The 18166-nt window shown below is 49.5% G+C and overlaps 1 protein-coding gene across 4 annotated transcripts in view; it reads right to left on the bottom strand.

Annotated features, from left to right (window-relative positions):
* Positions 1 to 4394: 4394 nt before the first annotated feature.
* Positions 4395 to 18166, bottom strand: part of NRF1 (nuclear respiratory factor 1) — a 112647-nt gene continuing 98875 nt past the window's right edge. For all 4 annotated transcript variants that reach the window (XM_026648577.2, XM_029910879.1, XM_029910878.1 and 1 more), the window contains one exon: positions 4395 to 6367. In XM_026648577.2, coding sequence (XP_026504362.1) covers positions 6204 to 6367 — 164 coding nt within the window. In that variant the 3' untranslated portion in view covers positions 4395 to 6203. The remainder of the gene's footprint in view (positions 6368 to 18166) is intronic.

Below are 18166 nucleotides of genomic sequence, written 5' to 3'. Positions count from 1 at the left end.
ACACCCACAGCTGCTAAGACAGCAGACAGCCCTGGATGGGGCGGGAGCAGGCACAGGCTTAGGCCTGTTCGACTGGTTGCACTGCAGTGTCCTTGTGCGCAACCCACCCCTCTACGTTCCACTGCCCCGTCGCTGGCAAAGGCGGCGCTGGCTGACCAGGAACAGGGCGCTGCGAATGCTGCGCCCAGAGGTGACTGGGAGTCGCTGAGCCCAGGTCAGGCTACGGGGACCAATTCAGTCTTTGATTTCACTGCCAGCAAGGAGCCCCCATGGGACTAGTAGTTTTGGTGATGGGTGCCTCTCCTCCAGCCATTGGCCTGAGACCCACCAAACTCATCTCACCCATTGGCCGCATCCCAGCATGCAAAGCTCACAACTGCCCTCCCGTTTCTGCTCCACTTCCTTTAGCTGCATCATTCATATCACGTGTGTAAACCTCCCTGGCCTCCCATTCTGCCCCTAGCCCGATGGCTGCAGCATTGCACCAGGTGAATCCCAGCTTGGAGCCTGCCTACCTCTTTCCCCCTGGATCCCACATTCATCTCCCCACTGGAGCTGGAGAAGCCGTTACAGGGGTATGGCCCTGAAGCTGCTCCCATGTGGTACCATCTTCCCAGCAGCTAATTGGACAATGTGATGAGTGGAGGGCTCTGCCCTGTGACCTGGGGGAGGCTGCAAACACCAACGACCTTGCCTCGCCTGCTCGTAGCAATGGTGGGTGACAGGCCCACATGCTCTGGCGGATAACCCGGCCCCCCAGCCTCCTCAGCGACCGCACATGGGACAGGCCTGTCTCCATTAACCGCTCCCCGTTAACCTTCCCCCTGCCAGGGCCTGGCTCCTAAACCAGGAAGGAAAGGGGGAGCGAGCAGCTTTCTCCCTGCTTGCGGTTGGCAGATGCAGGGCACGGTCCTCTAGCCGGCCAGCACCTCCCGGGCCCAGTCCCCCTCCCAGCTGTCTCTCTCGTGGCTTCAGCATCTCATTCCCAAGCCAACAGGTGATTGAGCCCTCTCCCCCTGCCCGCCCCCTCCACCTATAACAAAGCCTTGCACATGTTTCTTTTTCATACAGGCTTCTTCTGCGCTCACTGCTGGGACAAAGCGGTTGGATGAAGCTCTAGGAACTCACTGCAGCCAGGTTTAAAGCCAGTGGGATTTTTGCAGGGTAGGGGGGAAAGAGGGGATGGAGAGGCACCGACCAGCGTTAATAGATCAATCTTCTATGCATAGCTTGTATGTTTGGTAAGGGTGCTCTGAGCCAGCGTGCTCTGCCTTGGGAAGAAGAACCATTGCGCGGCCTGCGCGGGGAGCGTGTTTACAGAATAGCCACGGTCAGCTCCTGTGCTTTATCCCCTGCAGCGAGCGTCACCTGAAAGGAGTCGCCAGAGAACGGAGAATGCAAGCGCAACCTGCATGACGAAAGCTTTGTCGCCCCCTCGTGGCCGGTCCCCGTCGGAGAAGATTCTACAACAGCGAGCAGCATTACTCCTTTAGCTCAAGGGACAGAGGTCCAGACTTTGAGAGCGGAAGGCCCTGGGTTCAAACGCTGCTCTCCAGGCTGCAGAGAGGGGGACTAGCTTTAAAAAGGCAGATAACTCAGTGCTCGGTGACACGGCTGATCTCGTGCTGGGAGAGAGACGACGACTCCAGGGGAATGGGAGATCTCTGGCCGGCGGGGAAGGAATTTAAAAAGGGGAGAGAGGAGTGGGTGAAAAACGTATATGAGAAAGGCTTCTCGACAAGGATAGCAGCCATTAACCAGTTGTCTCCTAAGGGTTCTGTGTGTGGGGGGGCGGGGTAGCTATCCGTGCAGATTTTCCAATCCCTCAGCAGAATCGGGAGGAAACTACATGTTTTACAGCTGGCAAGCAGCCCGAGCAGTCCTGGGGAATTTGGAGGAAGCAGCGAGGCTATGCACTGGGAGAAGGGGCATCATCTCGCTTGAGCAAGTCGCACTGGTTGGAGTGGGGCAAATGGGTTCTCCCTGGATGCTGAGGTGACAGGACCCGAGAAGTGGATTTTGGGGTGTAGGAGAAAGAAGGGGGGAGACCGCTGTATTGCGGCTCAGCCTCTGGCTGGGATCCTGGCTTGCTACATTTGATCATCAGATCAAAAGGAGGAAAACCAGGGTAACCCAGGTGCTTCCCCTCACACGTGTACTCGGTACTTGTGCGTTAGCTCTCGCTTCTGCTTGGAACTGCTCTATTGGGGAGAAGAGCTAGCCCTTCGTATCCTATAGGCGCCCAGCGATCACATCGCCCACAGGATAATGCAGCTACCTCTGGGGTAGAACATGGCAGTTCTTCAACATTACAGAAGAGTTTGGGACAGAAAGGGAAGAATACCACGGGAGGGAATTTACAGAAGCAGAAAGGCATAGTCTAGGGTTAGGAATATGCCCAAAACACCAGGGCTAACAGTGACCCAAAGTGGTCAGAACCTTGCTCTAACATCCTTGCTGCCAGTTTAGCACCCCAATCGACGACAGCCCAAAGGAAAGTGTGTCACTTGCTGAATGACCAGTGCCGCTTTGGGTTTCCCTAGGAGCCTCTCATCCCAGTACTGACCAGAGTTGACGCTCCTGAGCATGGGGGATATGAGAAAATCACAGGCCGAGGCAGCATGGCTGGATCCGTTGAAACATTTCGCAAATATTTTGGCCATAGGACATAGACAAGACAGTTCAGTGGCCTAAGCCCTCAGTATATTTAGATTGGCAGTGCTTTGGGGCTGGGACTGTCTCTCGCTGTGTGTTTATACTGAGCCTAGAACAATGAGGCTCCAATCTCTACATGTTACTGTAATACAAATACATTAATACTCTTATACACAATATTCAAATAAAGCTTCCTGGGCTGTGTTTCTGGGTTGAGTCTGTCTGCAAGTTATTTTCCCCTCCCCTTTTTAATCGTTTCTGACCAAGCTCACATTTAAAACACGAATAGGAATCGATTTCGTGCTGTCTACTTTTTTGAGCATCTAAAGAATTTCCACATTTAGTCTGAATCAAGTACCAGCAAATCTGAGTAGGACACACGTAACTATTTCAACTGGGATCTGGCTAGGACAGAAGCACTAATTCATACTTAGCACTTATAATTTTCATCTGAGAGTACATTATAAATATTAACTAACGAATCGCTAGGGCCAACTCCATGATCTTGCCAAAAAAAGTGCTGTGGGATCTTTAATGTTTCCTCCAAAAAGTGCCTCTCGGCCAAAGCCCTAGCATGACGTTGAACAACAAAGAAGAATGTCGCCTTTTGAGTTCCCAACACCATTGACGTAGGCTACACATGGGGCTAGACCAGGGGTGGGCAAACTTTTTGGCCCGAGGGCCACATTGGGGTTGCAAAACTATATGGAGGGCCGGGCAGTGAAGGCTGTGCCTCCCCAAACAGCCTGGCCCCCCGCCCCCTACCACCCCCCCGACGGCCCCCCTCAGAACCCCTGACCCATCCTAGCCCCCGCTTCTTGTCCCCTGACTGCCCCCTCCTGCCCCTAACCACCCCCAGAACCGTACCCCCTATCCGCCCCCTCCCACCCCCCCGACTGCCCCTCTCAGAACCCCTGACCCATCCTACCCTCCCCTGCTCCCAGTCCCCTGACTGCTCTGACTCCTATCCACATCCCTGCCCCTTGACAGGCCCCCCCGGGACTCCCACACTTATCCAACCCCCCCTCCCCCTCCCCTGACTGCCCCATCCAACCGCCCCCTGCCCCCTGTCCCCCGACTGCCCCCCGGAACCCCCTGCCCCTTATCCAACTCCCCGGCCTCCTTACCATGCCGCTCAGAGCAGCATGTCTGGCAGCTGCGCCGCCCGGCCAGAGCCGGACACGCTGCCGCGCTGCTCGGCAGAAGCGCGCAGCCCCGCCACCCAGAGCACTGCCCGCACCGTGGCATAGCTGCGGGCGAGGGGGGACAGCGGGGGAGGAGCCGGGGGCTAGCTTCCCGGGCCAGGCAGGACGGTCCCGTGGGCCGCAGGCCGTAGTTTGCCCACTTCTGGTCTAGAACCTGAAAGGGACGATGAATGAAAAAGTGAGACCGACTTGTCTAATTTCATTGTTCAAGCTGAGTGAAGTGCAAAAAGAGTAAACAAGGGAGTTTTAAAAAACATTCACTTAATAATCTAAGGCCCGGATCATGCAGACGCTTCCGCCCACACATAGCTTTACTCAGTTGAATAGTTTTATTGGAGTCAATGGGATTACGCATCTGAGTCAAGTCTGCAGGGAAAGGCCCTAAGATATTAACAGCACAGATAAAGCAAAACAAAATAAAATAAAAAAAGTTACTATATATTAACCACCTGACAGTCTCCTTTTAAAAACATCTTCCCTCCATTTACCAAAACGGTGCAAAGACCTACAAATCAGAGACTCCGGGTGCAGACACATTTGTAACAATTTATTGAATGAGGCAATAATAGACAGAATGGGAAAACAACAGGTATTCCATGCTCTGCTACTTGACTGGGGGTTTTTTTTTCTTTCCCTTTTTCTGGGGAGAATTTCTTAGACGGTAAGAACGTTATTTCATTGCCAAAGAAACACCGACTGTAAAGCCACTGGACATCTTCACAACGACAATAAAAAATAATAATAGTTAAAAAAAAATAAATTGGAAAAGCAGGGCTGTTTCTATGGAAATGTTTCCCTCCCCTCCTTAAAGTACAGAAAAACATATACAAAGAACATTTGATATTTTCATATAAAACAAGTAAATACAAGGATCTGAAAACTGTCTTGAAGGCGGAGCAAGACGTGGAGAATTGTGTTAAATGGCCACTTAAAAAAAAAAAAAAAAAATTAAATACCATGCACAATTGCACACACCAAGGGAGGGCGTGGCTAAAAGAAGGGAGGAGCTTGCTTGGGGGAGGGGCAGTGTTTGTTGGTTTGGGGAAGCAAAGGTTTGGCCCATTGGAAAGTCAAGTAAAATCAGCCACTGAAAACACACCAGGCGTTTTTCTGTCTAGAGGTTTTCTCATGAAGTAGATTAAAAAAAACTCGCAGCAGCAAAGCCGTGCTGGAGATGCACATACAGCAGAAACAGGTGCGGGACCTGTGGAACGAGAACTGGGGCGGGGGGCTACGGGAGGAGTCGGTGTGATCCCCATATTTATTGAACAAGGAAACATTGTGAGGATTGGATATTCCAGGACGGGTCGAGGCTGCGATAGGGGATCATCTGTTTCATACAGTCCTATCCCGGCTCTGATAATACCAGTGGCAGACGTAGCTCAGGTGAACTCGAAGTACCTCTCAGCAACGGGGCTGAATAGGATTCAGTTATAAAACAAGCCCTGGGGAGAGGCAGGGGAAGGAAGAATTTGCTCTAGTCAATAACTCCTCACTCTCTTAACAGCCTTCCCCCGCCGTGGTGCCCCAGCCAAAGCCCCCTAAGAGATTCTCCATTGCAGTCTAAATTTACAAACATGAAATAATAAAGAGAAGGGTCTAAAACGTCAGCTACATTTCAATAGCCGAGAAGATAAAGGCAGGTCTTGAGGGTGGATTACAGGAGAGCAAGGCAGGGGCATGGGGGGGGGGGGGGGAGAACTCTCCATGGAATTTCTTAAGAACTTCAATGGCAGAGTTTTCCTCTCTTACGGGGTCTGCGGGGTGATCAATTGCTGTCCTCTGAGGAGCTTTATCCCTTCGAAAGGCTGCTGCTGCCCCTACACAGTCGCGCATGCGCCTTCCCCGAGGAGAGACTTTTTCCAAACTCTCTCTCTCGAAACCTAATTCTCAAAGTGACGGGGCAGAGGGGCCGGCCCCGGGAGCCACCGCAGAACTCCCTGCCGGCTTAGCGGGCAGCAGCGCTGTTGGAACTCTCTCCAGCCAAGGGTACAGCCGCTTCCTACGGGGGGTGGCAATCTTCCCATCTTGCCCTGATTCTAATAGATATTGCATGCGGGGGTGTGAGGGAGGGGGGTTGTGTTTTGATTTAAATCTCCTCAGAATGAAAGTCCATTACAAATTGGCTTTCCACTCCCACAAGATCAGCGCGGCACTATAAAAATGCACTTAACACACATCCTCTGCTATTTTTTTTTCCTTTTAAAAAAAGGTTAACGAAACCTTTGCTTCCAAAGCTGGGAGACTCAATGCCACCTGATTGCATCTCTGAAGAGGCGTAAAAAAATTATTCACGTAAGAGACGAGGAAAAACATCATCATGATCCTGCCATGGCAGCAGCGTCACTGTTCCAAGGTCACAACCTCCACTGCTTGACCATCCATGGTGACGGCACTGTCTGCTATCCTCGTAGTAACGGGAGCCATGGCGACCTGAACGGGACCATTCCCCTGGGCGAGGCTGGTTACCACCGTCTGGTACATGCTGACGGGGATCTGGACGAGCCCTGGGGAGACAAAAGTAGGCGATGGAATTGGCAGATCGTTCTGACATTTCAACCGGACAAATCAAAGGACTCAAGCATGTTTTGATACATCTTTTATCCCGCGTGTGTTGCTATTATTTACATAGCTCCAAGAATCATTGAGTTTAAGGCCAGAAGGGACCAGATCATCTAGTGTGACCTCTTGGCTATCACAGGCCACCAGCACCACCCAGCACCCACACACTAACCCCAAAATTAGATCAAAGTATTGCAGCCCACAGGAGACTAAACTATTGTGTGCCACAGGCAGAGAACAGGAAGGACCGAGGTGCACCAGTGCCCACGGCCCCTGCAATGGCAGATATACCTGATGATCCTAGCAAGCGACCCGCACTCCATGCCACAGAGGAAGGTAAAGCCCACACATGGTCACTGCCAATCTGACCTGGGGGGAAAATTCCTTCCTGACCCCCACATATGGCGATCAGTGAGACCCTGGGTACATGAGCAAGAACCAGCTAGCTAAGAATGCGAGAGAGAGAATGCTTGGTGCCACCTCAGTGTCCCAACTCCAGCCACACGCACCCCTGGTGCTTCAGAGGAAGGAGACAGAAAGACAAAACAAAAAAAACCCACCCAACCACAGAATACATGGGGGGGGGGGAGGGAATCCCTTCCTCACCTCCACAGGTGACCAGATGAGCTTTAGGAACATAAATTACAAAGTGGAAGGGACCCCATTGGCTGCTGATCCCTGCCCCCACCCATCATAAGCAACCCTATCATACAATCCCACTCATACATTTGTCCAGCTCTCTCAAAACTAATTGTTCCCCCCCTCCCCCCAGTTCCTACTGGGAGGCTGTTCTAAAACCTCATTCCTCTGATGATTAGAAACCTTCTTCTAATTTCCAGCCTGAGTCTGTTCATGGCCAATTTATGCCCATTTTGTTTTGGTGCCAACCACTGTCCTTTAGCTTAACTAGCGCTTCGCCCACCCTGGTGTTTAACAAATCTGTAGAGAGTATTCAGATCTCCTCTCTGCCTTCATTTTGCTAGGCGAAATAAGCCATGCTCTTCCCGTTTCTTAAGATAGGCCCTTCCTTCCCCATATCATGTTAGTAGCTCTTCTCTGCACTGGTTCCAGTTTGAATTCATCTTTCTTGAATATGGGGTCCAGACCTGTATACAGTATTCCAGGGCGGTACTCCAATGGGTACATGGTGGGATACACGGGGAGAAGGTGGGGCCATGAAACAATAGGTCTCTGTCCTGAAAGGCTCTAAGGGCCCACGGCGCTACAATGCAAGAAAAGTGGGTGATTGGCGTTGGAATGCCTTGAAGAACAGGCTGGTTTCAAGGAGCACGGGAGCTCGGTGTACACTGACTGGGAGGCTTGTCCACACATGAGCATGCAAAGGTATAAAGGCAAGAGTAAGTGATGGGGACCTAGGAATTGGACAGGAGCAGGGACTGGCCAGAGCAAGAGTGGCAGGGACGTATTAGAGAAGGGAAAGTGGAAGTGGAGACCCTGGAGGGGAAGGCTAGTATAGGATTCAGGAAGGGAGGGGGAGATCCGTTTGGAGCAGCGGGAAAGTGACTTTGGCAGTAGCCAAACACCTTGTCATTGTTAAACCCAAACCAATTTTAAACAGTGCAATTTACTTCCCAGCTGAGGCTGTGTTAACTGCCTGCATTTCACTCAGCTGAGAAAATGAGACCAGGCTGGTCACTTTCTCCCCTGAGCCTCTCACTTTAGTACAAGGATTTCAGGCTGCTTGTAAATTCCCCAGCCCCGCCCAGCCACAACAGCAAAGCGGTTTTCATTCATATTTTAAGGAACATGTGCATGGAAAAAAAAAAATCTATTATCTGTGTTGTGTCCTAAGCTGCCTCATGGATCAGATTGGACAAGGTTCCTAGTACTGAATTTAGACTTAACGTGAGTGAAGGCGAGAAGAGAGAGGAACAGTCTGGATTAAAGCTGGGCAAGGTCACAGAAATCAGCCGGTGACTCAGTTTGTGGACACAACTCCGTGCCAGTGTGGAGCATGGATTCAGCTCTCTTATCCATATGCATGATGACACAGTCTTCAATTACATGATCATATACTATTTTTTCCAAGGGACTCCTGCCTCCTTCAGTGAACGGATAGTTATTCAACATCCCTTTTTATCTGCCACATTCAGCGTGTTGCCTGAGGTTTCGTTTAAGGCACGCCATTCAAACCCTGCTCTGAATACAAAATTATTCATCTACTCATGGGCGTTTCTATGGCACTTTCACCATTATGGCTGAGTGCTTCTCACACATTAATGAGGTAAGTGTGGTAAAGTGGTATTAGCCCCATTTTACAGATGTGAAACTGAATGATTAAGGCCAAAATTATCAAAGGTCGGGTCGCCAACTTTAGATGTCTACGGCCTGATTTGTCAGAGTAATTAGCAATTTTATATCACTATCTTAAAAGCACAGCTCACTCCAATCAACTTCAATAGCAGCTGTGAGTACACGGCCGTTCTATAAATCTGGCTCCAAGAGTCTCACATTGGGCACTCAGAAAATGAGGAACACGCAGGTAGTGGCTGCTTTATGACAAGTTTGGTTTAAGTGATTTGCCCAGGAACTGTGCAGCAGAGCACGGAGAGAGTCCAATTCTCTAGGGCAACCGTCAACTGCCTTCACCATGAGACCATCCTTTCTCTTCCTGCCGTCCCCTGCTTCATTCACTACCCACCTTCCAACTTCTGCAACGAGAAAGGCAGGAGTCTTGCAGACAACAGCCTGATTCACTATGAGCACCAGTCAGCCTGCCCCTTTATCCCACAACTGCCACCAGCCTCTCCAAAATAAACCTCATTTCTTCCCATCAGCTTTTCTCCTACTCCTGCTCTCATGATCATTTACACTGCTTCGGTTTAAGGTCCAATTACGTGTCAGTAAAGCTTCAGGCTCACTTCTGGTGCTCTCGGAATAATCCTGTGATGTGGTATGACAAATTCAGGTTAGTTTACTGCTCAGACAATAACAAAATGTATTAAGGCCCCAGAGGTTTCCGTGCAGTTTGGGCGATTAAGTGATGTTCAATAATTGCAATAAAGGTGCAGCCTCTTGCCTTCCAGTAACACCGTGGTACGTGCACTTGGATGCAAGGCAGAGCCAGGGAAGGCTGTAGCAGCTTTGGCTGGACTATGGAATCCTAGAAATTAGCAAAGGAAATGACTTCTTAGAGCATCTAAGTCTATGCCCCTGGCTAGCGCAGAATTGTGCCTTACCCAGACCAAGTTCAAATCATTCTGGATAGCTGGATCTTTGATCCAGGTTTTCCAGGCAGAGGAGTCTACTGTCAAACCACTGTCCTGTTTGGGCAATTTGACTCAGATTTCACTAGCCGAGGTCAGGACCTCTATCCCCAGAGGACACTATTTAATGACAGGAGGCAGCAGAATGTGTTTCCGTGTCCTCGCATCACTTTTTGTGCAGACAGAAAAGCTTAGGTCTTAATCATGCTGGCCAGGGGGGTGCCCCAGGGTTTGAGAGGGCAGAGAGTTCAGTTTGTGGGGGAGCCAGGCAGCAACCGGGAAGTTTGGCCTTAGGCCAGCATGGAACCTGAGCACCCACCAGAGACATAAGAAGCTGGCAGATCTCCACTGCAGGCAGCTAGACTTACTGGTCCTAAAAGTTCTCCATTGTGCCACACTGGGCGAATGGGTCTCCTGGCCTACTTAGGAGATCGATAGTCCAAAGACTCCACACAATGCAAGGGACGGACTCTCTCTTATTGGCCAGGGAACACGCAAGGTTACAAAGCTTGATCCCCCTGCGATGTACAGAGGGGAGCGTCGGCGCACACTAGGATACAGCCGTTGCCAGCCAGTCTCTACTGAGAGCGGGAAGACTGAATGGGATCAGTCTCTCTGGGAAGGATGGATTCCTGGTATCAGGGGTGTAGTCAAGCCCAGCCCCACCTTAGACACAGCAATACCTTCAAGCAGGGAATTATCCGTGAGAGAGAGGCTCCCTTCTACATGGGATTAAACTAAATCGCCTCAGTGTCTGAGGTAGAAGCCTTTCTGACAGGAGTGGCAACAAACCAAGGAGGGAGATGGGTGAGGGCTGTAAAGTCTGCTGTGCATTAAAGCAGAGATGATCGCCCTTGGGAGAGAGATGATTAAACTGCAGATACACCGTAATGAGGTCTAGGATTGTCCCTGCACTGCATCTGCTGAGACCTGGACCCTGATTAGCCCTAATCTAGCTGGCACATGTTAATCTAAAGCATGGGTTTTGGATCCTTTCAATTGTATTAAATAAGAAATCCCTGACACAAAACTTTTGGGGCTGTGCAAATACAAATATCGGCAAAGAGGGGACAATTCCTTGAAGGAGATATGGCTATTACTGAGAGAGCCAGCAGGCAGAAATCATCATACAGTTTCTTGCCAACAGATGAGTGGGGTACTGCAGGGCTCCATGGCGCAATGCTACACATCAGCTGAGCACACAGTTCAGATCGGCTCCTGCCAGGTGAAGGCCTATAAACAAACATTATTAATAATGCACCAACCCGCACAGACAATAGAAGCAGGTTTTCAAAGCAACGGAGTGCGGCGATGGAGCAGGGACAGACATTCACTCCTCTTTGTGAAGGGATTTTCTACCTGAAACCAGACCTCGCCCACCACTACTCACTTGGAAGGGGTCGGAGCAGGGGTGTGACAGAGCAGAACGGCAGTCATAACAACATGGCCGCCAGCCATTCCGCTTCCCTCCTTCAAATCCTCATTCAAGCCCCACTTCTGTCAGGTTCCCTATGTTATTTGCGCTGGGAGAGGGCCCGAAGGCCCCGGTCTTGATCAGGGCCCCATCTTGCTGGGGACTAAACATAACGAGAACGTGTTCCTGACCCAACGAGCTTACCGTCTAAATGACAAGCAGATGCAACACGTGGGTAACAAACGAACGGGACGAACAGGAATGGTTGTAAGATCCACGTCCACAGGCCAGCTGCATGCACAGCTAGATGGCTTGGAGCCAAACTTTTAAAAATAAATGATAAAAATCTAAACCAATAAATCAAATCTATATCCGCTGTCCCTGCTGGCCCTCCAGCTCGCCACTTGCAGTTACCTGTGCTATCACTGCGAAAGTGGGTCTTGAAGGATGAGGGAGTGGCTTTATGGAGTAGTTCAGAGGGGACTTTTTAAGGGGCAGGCTGGAAACAAGCCCAAAGGAGCCTGTGGGAGACGCAGAAAAAGGCCATCACTGGCAGGGGAATGGGGTGCGGCGACAGGACACTAGAGTACATAAGCAGGAAGGAACAGAGCTGCGTAGGACCTTACAAGTAGGAACAAGGGCTTGAATCTGATGTAGTGAAGGAAGAGGAGCTGGTTAGAGGGATACAAAGAGGGCAAGATACGGACAATGCCAGGCCAGGCAAATCATCGTAGCAACTCTATTTTGTATGGACTAAAGGAGAAGGAAGTTGTGATATTCAAAGATGATGCTCAGGCTACAGGCCTGAGTGACAGCGAGGATGGTTGTGTTCTCAGCCATTACCTCCAGCGGGAAGGTGCTGGGTGGGCAGGGAGACAAGGAGGTCACCTTTGGCTATGTTGAGTTTAAGTTGGCAGTGAAATCAGCCCATTGCTAATGGCGAGACTGAAGGGCCATTGGGGAGCGGCTGTATTTATTTTTACACAAGCTGACTGCTTTATCCCTTTCTCTGTTGCTGGTCTCCGATTATGAGCTCTCTGGGGCAAGGATGGAATCTTCCTGTGTGTATGGACAGCGTCTAGCACTTTGTGGGCACTGCTGGACTACATAATACTTCATCACCAAGACTACAGGCCATATCAGCCCTGAAGTACGCTGGTGCAATTCCCATCTCTTTCAGGGTGAGATATACTTGCTTATTCCCCAGAGGTCTCAGTAGGGAATGTTCCATCGTGATCAGAGTAGAAGACAAGCTAGCACTAAAGACTCTACAGGGCCACACCCCTGTAAAGAACGATCAGCTGTTGTGACCTGCACAGGATGCGCCATGTTTGTCTTTCTCCCAGAGGATAGAAGCGACTTTGTCTGTACAAAGTGCAAGCTGGCCTCCATATTGGAAGAGAAGGTTAAAGGACTAGAGACCCAAGTATCAACCCTGCGTTGCATCAGAGAAAATGAAGACTTTCTGGATAGAAGTCAGCATTTGGTACTGCAGGCACAGCATGCTGAAGAATCAGAGAGGGCAGTACAGAACGGGGAGAAAATTGGCAGCATGTGACCTCCAGAAGAAGAAAGAGGAGAACCCATGTACTCCCAATGCAGACAGAGGTAAGAAATCGTTTTCAGGCTCTCTGCATAGGTACTACGGTGGAGAATGGTTTGCAAGAGTCATCTGAGGAAAGGGATCAGAAGGAGACCCCATCGACCGGAAGGCATGGGATGCATTGTCCTAGGGATGGGGGTTCCACGACCACCACTCCCAAGAGGAGGCGACAGGTGGTGGTGGTCGGGGACTCCCTCCTAAGGGGGACAGAGTCATCCATCTGCCGTCCAGACCCAGAAACTCGAGAAGCGTGCTGCTTGCCTGGAGCTACAATTCAGGATGTGACCGAGTGTCTGCCAAGACTGATCAAGCCCTCGGACCGCTACCCCTTCCTACTTCTCCACGTGGGCACCAATGATACTGCCAAGAATGACCTTGAGCGGGTCACTGCAGACTACCTGGCTCTGGGAAGAAGGATAAAGGAGTTTGAGGCACAAGTCGTGTTCTTGTCCATCCTCCCTGTTGAAGGAAAAGGCCCAGGTAGGGACCATCGAATAGTGGAGGCAAATGCGTGGTTACGCAGGTGGTGTCTGAGAGAGGGCTTTGGATTCTTTGACCATGGGATGTTATTCCAGGAAGAAGGATTGCTAGGAAGAGATGGAATCCACCTAATGAAGAGAGGGAAGAGCATCTTCGCAGGCAGGCTTGCTAACCTAGTGAGGAGGGCTTTAAACTAGGTTCACCGGGGGTGGTGGTGATATAAGCCCAGAGGTAAGTGGGGAAGTGGGATACCGGTAGGAAACACAAGGAGGAGGGTGCAACAGGAGAGGCCTCCTGATTCACACTGAGAAAATAGGGCAATTGGCTAGTTATCTTAGGTGCTTGTACACGAACGCAAGAGGCCTGGGAAACAATCAGGAAGACTTGGAAGTCCTGGCACAGTCAAGGAACCATGATGTGACTGGAATAACAGAGACTTGGTGGGGTAACTCACATGACTGGAGTACTGTCATGGATGGGTATAAACTGTTCAGGAAGGACAGGCGGGGGAGAAAAGGTGGAGGAGTTGCACTGTATATAAGAAAGCAATATGATTGCTCAGAGCTCCAGGATGAAACTGAAGAAAAGCCTGCTGAGAATCTTTGGGTTAAGTTTAGTGGCGAGAGCAACAAAGGTGATGTCATGGTGGGCGTCTGCTAAAGACCACCAGAGCAGGAGGATGAGGTAGACGAGGCTTTCTTCGGACAACTAACAGCAGTTTCCAGATCACAGGCGCTGGTTCTCATGGGGAACTTCAATCACTCTGACATCTGCTGGGAGAGCAATACAGCAGTGCACAAACAATCCAGGAAGTTTTTGGAGAGTGTTGGGGACAACTTCCTGGTGCAAGTGCTGGAGGAACCAACTAGGGGCCGTGCTCCTCTTGACCTGCTGCTCAGAAACAGGGAAGAATTGGTAGGGGAAGTAGCAGTGGGTGGCAACCTGGGCAGCAGTGACCATGAGATGGTCGAGTTCAGGATCCTGACAAAAGGAAGAAAGGAGAGCAGCAGAATACGGACTCAGGTCTTCAGAAAAGCAGACTTTGACTCCCTCAGGGAACTGATGGGCAGGATCCCCTAGGAGGCTAAAATGAGGGGGAAAGGAGTCCAGGAGAGCTGGCTGTGTTTTAAAGAAGCCTTATTGAGGTTGCAGGAACAAACCATCCCGATGTGTAGAAAGAATAGTAAATATGGCAGGCGACCAGCTTGGCTTAACAGTGAAATCCTTGCTGATCTTAAAACGCAAAAAAGAAGCTTACAAGAAATAGAAGAGTGGACAAATGACCAGGAAGGAGTATAAAAATATTGCTCGAGCATGCCGGGGTGGAATCAGGAAGGCCAAAGCACAATTGGAGTTGCAGCTAACAAGGGATGTGAAGGGTAACAAGAAGGGTTTCTACAGGTATGTTAGCAACAAGAAGGTGGTCAGGGAAAGTGTGGGACCCATACTGAATGGGGGAAGCAACCTTGTGACAGATGATGTGGAAAAAGCTGAAGTACTCAATGCTTTTTTTACATTGGTCTTCACAGACAAGGGCAGTTCCCAGACTACTGCACTGGGCAGCAGAGTATGGGGAAGAGGTGAGCAGCCCTCAGTGGTGAAAGAACAGGTTAAGGACTATTAGAAAAGCTGGATGTGCACAAGTCCATGGGTCCAGATCTAATGCATCCAAAGGTGCTGAGGGAGTTGGCTGATGTGATTGCAGAGCCACTGGCCATTATCTTTGAAAACTCATGGCGATCGGGGGAGGTTCCAGACGATTGGAAACAGGCTAATGTAGTGCCCATCTTTAAAAAAGGGAAGAAGGAGAATCCAGGGAACTACAGACGGGTCATCCTCACCTCAGTCCCTGGAAAAATCATGGAGCAGGTCCTCAAGGAATCCATTTTGAAGCACTTGGAGGAGAGGAAGGTGATCGGGAACAGTCAACATGGATTCACCAAGGGCAAGTCATGCCTGACCAACCTGATTGCCTTCTACGATGGGATAACTGGCTCTGTGGATATGGGGAAAGCGGTGGACGTGATATATCTTGATTTTAGCAAAGCTTTTGATACGGTCTCCCACAGTACTCTTGCCAGCAAGTTAAAGAAGTATGGATTGGATGAATGGACTATAAGGTGGATAGAAAGCTGGCTAGATCATTGGGCTCAATGGCTCAATGTCTAGTTGTCAGCCAGTATCAAGCAGAGTGCCCCAGGGGTCGGTCCTTGGTTGTATTCAACATCTTCATTAATGATCTGGATGATGGAATGGATTGCACTCTCAGCAAGTTTGCAGATGACACTAAGCTGGGGGAGAGGTAGGTATGCTGGAGGGTAGGGATAGGGTCCAGAGTGACCTAGACAAATTGGAGGATTGGGCCAAAAGAAATCTGATGAGGTTCAACAAGGACAAGTGCTGAGTCCTGCACTTAGGACAGAAGAATCCCATGCACAGCTACAGGCTGGGGACCGACTGGCTAAGCAGCAGTTCTGCAGAAAAGGACCTGGGGATTACAGTGGACGAGAAGCAGGATATGGGTCAACAGCGTGCCCTTGTTGCCAAGAAGGCTAATGGCATATTGGGCTGCATTAGTAGTAGCATCGCCAGCAGATCGAGGGAAGTGATTATTCCCCTCTATTCAGCACTGGTGAGGCCACATCTGGAGTATTGCGTCCAGTTTTGGGCCCCCCACTACAGACAGGATGTGGACAAATTGGAGAGAGTCCAGCAGAGGGCAACAAAAATGATTAGGGGGCTGGAGCACATGATTTATGAGGAGAGGCTGAGGGAACTGGGATTATTTAGTCTGCAGAAGAGAAGAGTGAGGGGGGATTTGATAGCAGCCTTCAACTACCTGAAGGGGGGGTTCCAAAGAGGATGGAGCTCGGCTGTTCTCAGTGGTGGCAGATGACAGAACAAGGAGCAATGGTCTCAAGTCACAGTGAGGGAGGTCTAGGTTGGATATTAGGAAAAAATATTTCACTAGGAGGGTGGTGAAGCACTGGAATGGGTTACCTAGGGAGGTGGTGGAATCTCCATCCTTAGAGATTTTTAAGGCCCGGCTTGACAAAGCCCTGGCTGGGATGATTTAGCTGGGGTTGGTCCTGCTTTGAGCAGGGGGTTGGACTAGATGACCTCCTGAGGTCTCTTCCAACCCTGATATTCTATGAGTCAGACCAATGGCCCATCTACCTCAGTATCCTGTCTCTGACAGTGACCAGTACCAGAGGTTCAGGGGAAGTGTACAGAACAGGGCAATTTAGAGAGATCCACTTGTCTTCCCTTCCTGATTTCTGGCAGTCAGAGGTTCAGGTTCGCCCTGAGCATGGGGTTACATCCCTGACTAATAGCCATTGACGGACCTATCCTCCATGAACTTTAGTTCTTTTCTGAACCCAGTTATATTTTTGGCCATCACCACATCTCATGGCAATGAGTTCCATAGGTTAGTTGTTGGTTGTGTAAAAAAGTATTCCCTCTTGTTTGTATTAAACCTGCTGCCTATTCGTTTCATGGCATGGGCCCTGGGTTTTGAATTGTGGGAAAGGGTAAACAACACTTGCTTATTCACTTTTTCCACTCCATTCATGATTTTATAAACCACTATCCTATCCCCCTTAACCATCTCTTTTCTAAGATGAACAGCCCTAATCTTTTTAGTCTCTCCTCATATGGAAGTCATTCCATACTGCTGATCATCTTTGTTGCCCTTCTTTGAACCTGTTCCAGTTCCACTGTATCCTTTTTCAGATGGGCCACCAGAGCTGAACACAGCGTTCAAGGTGTAGGTGTAGGTGTACTATGGATTTATATAGTGCCATGATGATATTTTTCGGTCATATTTTCTATCCCTTTCCTAATAGTTCCTAACACTGACAGCCTTTTTGACTGCTACTGTGCATTGAACGGAAGTTTTCAGAGAACTGTCCATGATGACTCCAAGATCTCTTTCTTGAGTGGTAACAGCTAATCCAGAACCCATCTTTATATATGTGTAGTTGGGAGTTTCCCCCCAATGTGCATTCCTTTGTATTTATCAATGTTGAATTTCATCTGCCATTTTGTTGCCCAGTCACCCAGTTTTGTGAGATACCCCTGTAACTCTTCGCAGTAGCTTTGGACTTAATTATCTTGAATAATTCTGTATCATCTGCAAACATTGCCACTTCACTGTTCACTCCTTTTTCCAGATCATTAATGAGTATGTTGAACGGCACAGATCCCAGTACAGATCCTTGGGGGACCCCGCTGTTTACCTCTCTCCATTGTGAAAACGGACCATTTATTCCCACCCTTTGTTTTTCTGTCTTTTAACCAGTTACTGATCCATGAGAGGACCTTTCCTCTTATCCCATGACTACTTAGTTTCCTTTAAGAGCTTTGATAAGCAACCCTGTCAAAGGCTTTCTGAAAATCCAAGCACACTATATCAACTGACTCACCCTTGTCCACATGCTTGTTGACCCTCTCAAAGAATTCTAACAGATTGGTGAGGCATGATTTCTTTTTACAAAAGCTGTGTTGACTCTCCCCGAACAAAACTTGTTCATCTATGTGATTTAGGGTGTCTCGATTTTGGGGGAGCTAAATTTGAGATGCTCTACAGGTTCCTAACTGCAAAAAGTGCTGAGCTCCCCATTTCTGAATAGTCAGACCCTAGTGCTAGCCATCCCAAGGCACTTCACAGACACTAGATAAGGAAATTGTTCCACCCAGCATGGTTTGAAAGGACTTGCAAACTTTATTTTGTTTTGTGACCTCAAACCTGCCTTCACATCACCATGTGTCTCTGGAGGAGCCATCCTGGTCTAACCATGTTAAAAAATCCAACTCTCTCAAAGATGCACAACAGAGCATAACAGAATTTTATACGTGTGAACACCAATGTCAAGGTGCAACAGGGCAGCTTATGGATGGAGCATGAGTATGAATGGGGAAGCCCCAGACACCAGCCTGTAAATTATAATGAATATAATGAGGCTTTAGTCCTGACTTTTCCATGGAACATTAGCCAAACACAACAGCAAACAAAAAT

Source organism: Terrapene carolina, unplaced genomic scaffold (genome assembly GCF_002925995.2).
Source record: "Terrapene carolina triunguis isolate 2854851 unplaced genomic scaffold, T_m_triunguis-2.0 Scaffold68, whole genome shotgun sequence".
NCBI classification, from domain to species: domain Eukaryota; kingdom Metazoa; phylum Chordata; order Testudines; family Emydidae; genus Terrapene; species Terrapene triunguis.
Note: the sequence above shows the minus strand (reverse complement) of the source record. Positions and strands in the feature narration are given on the sequence as shown.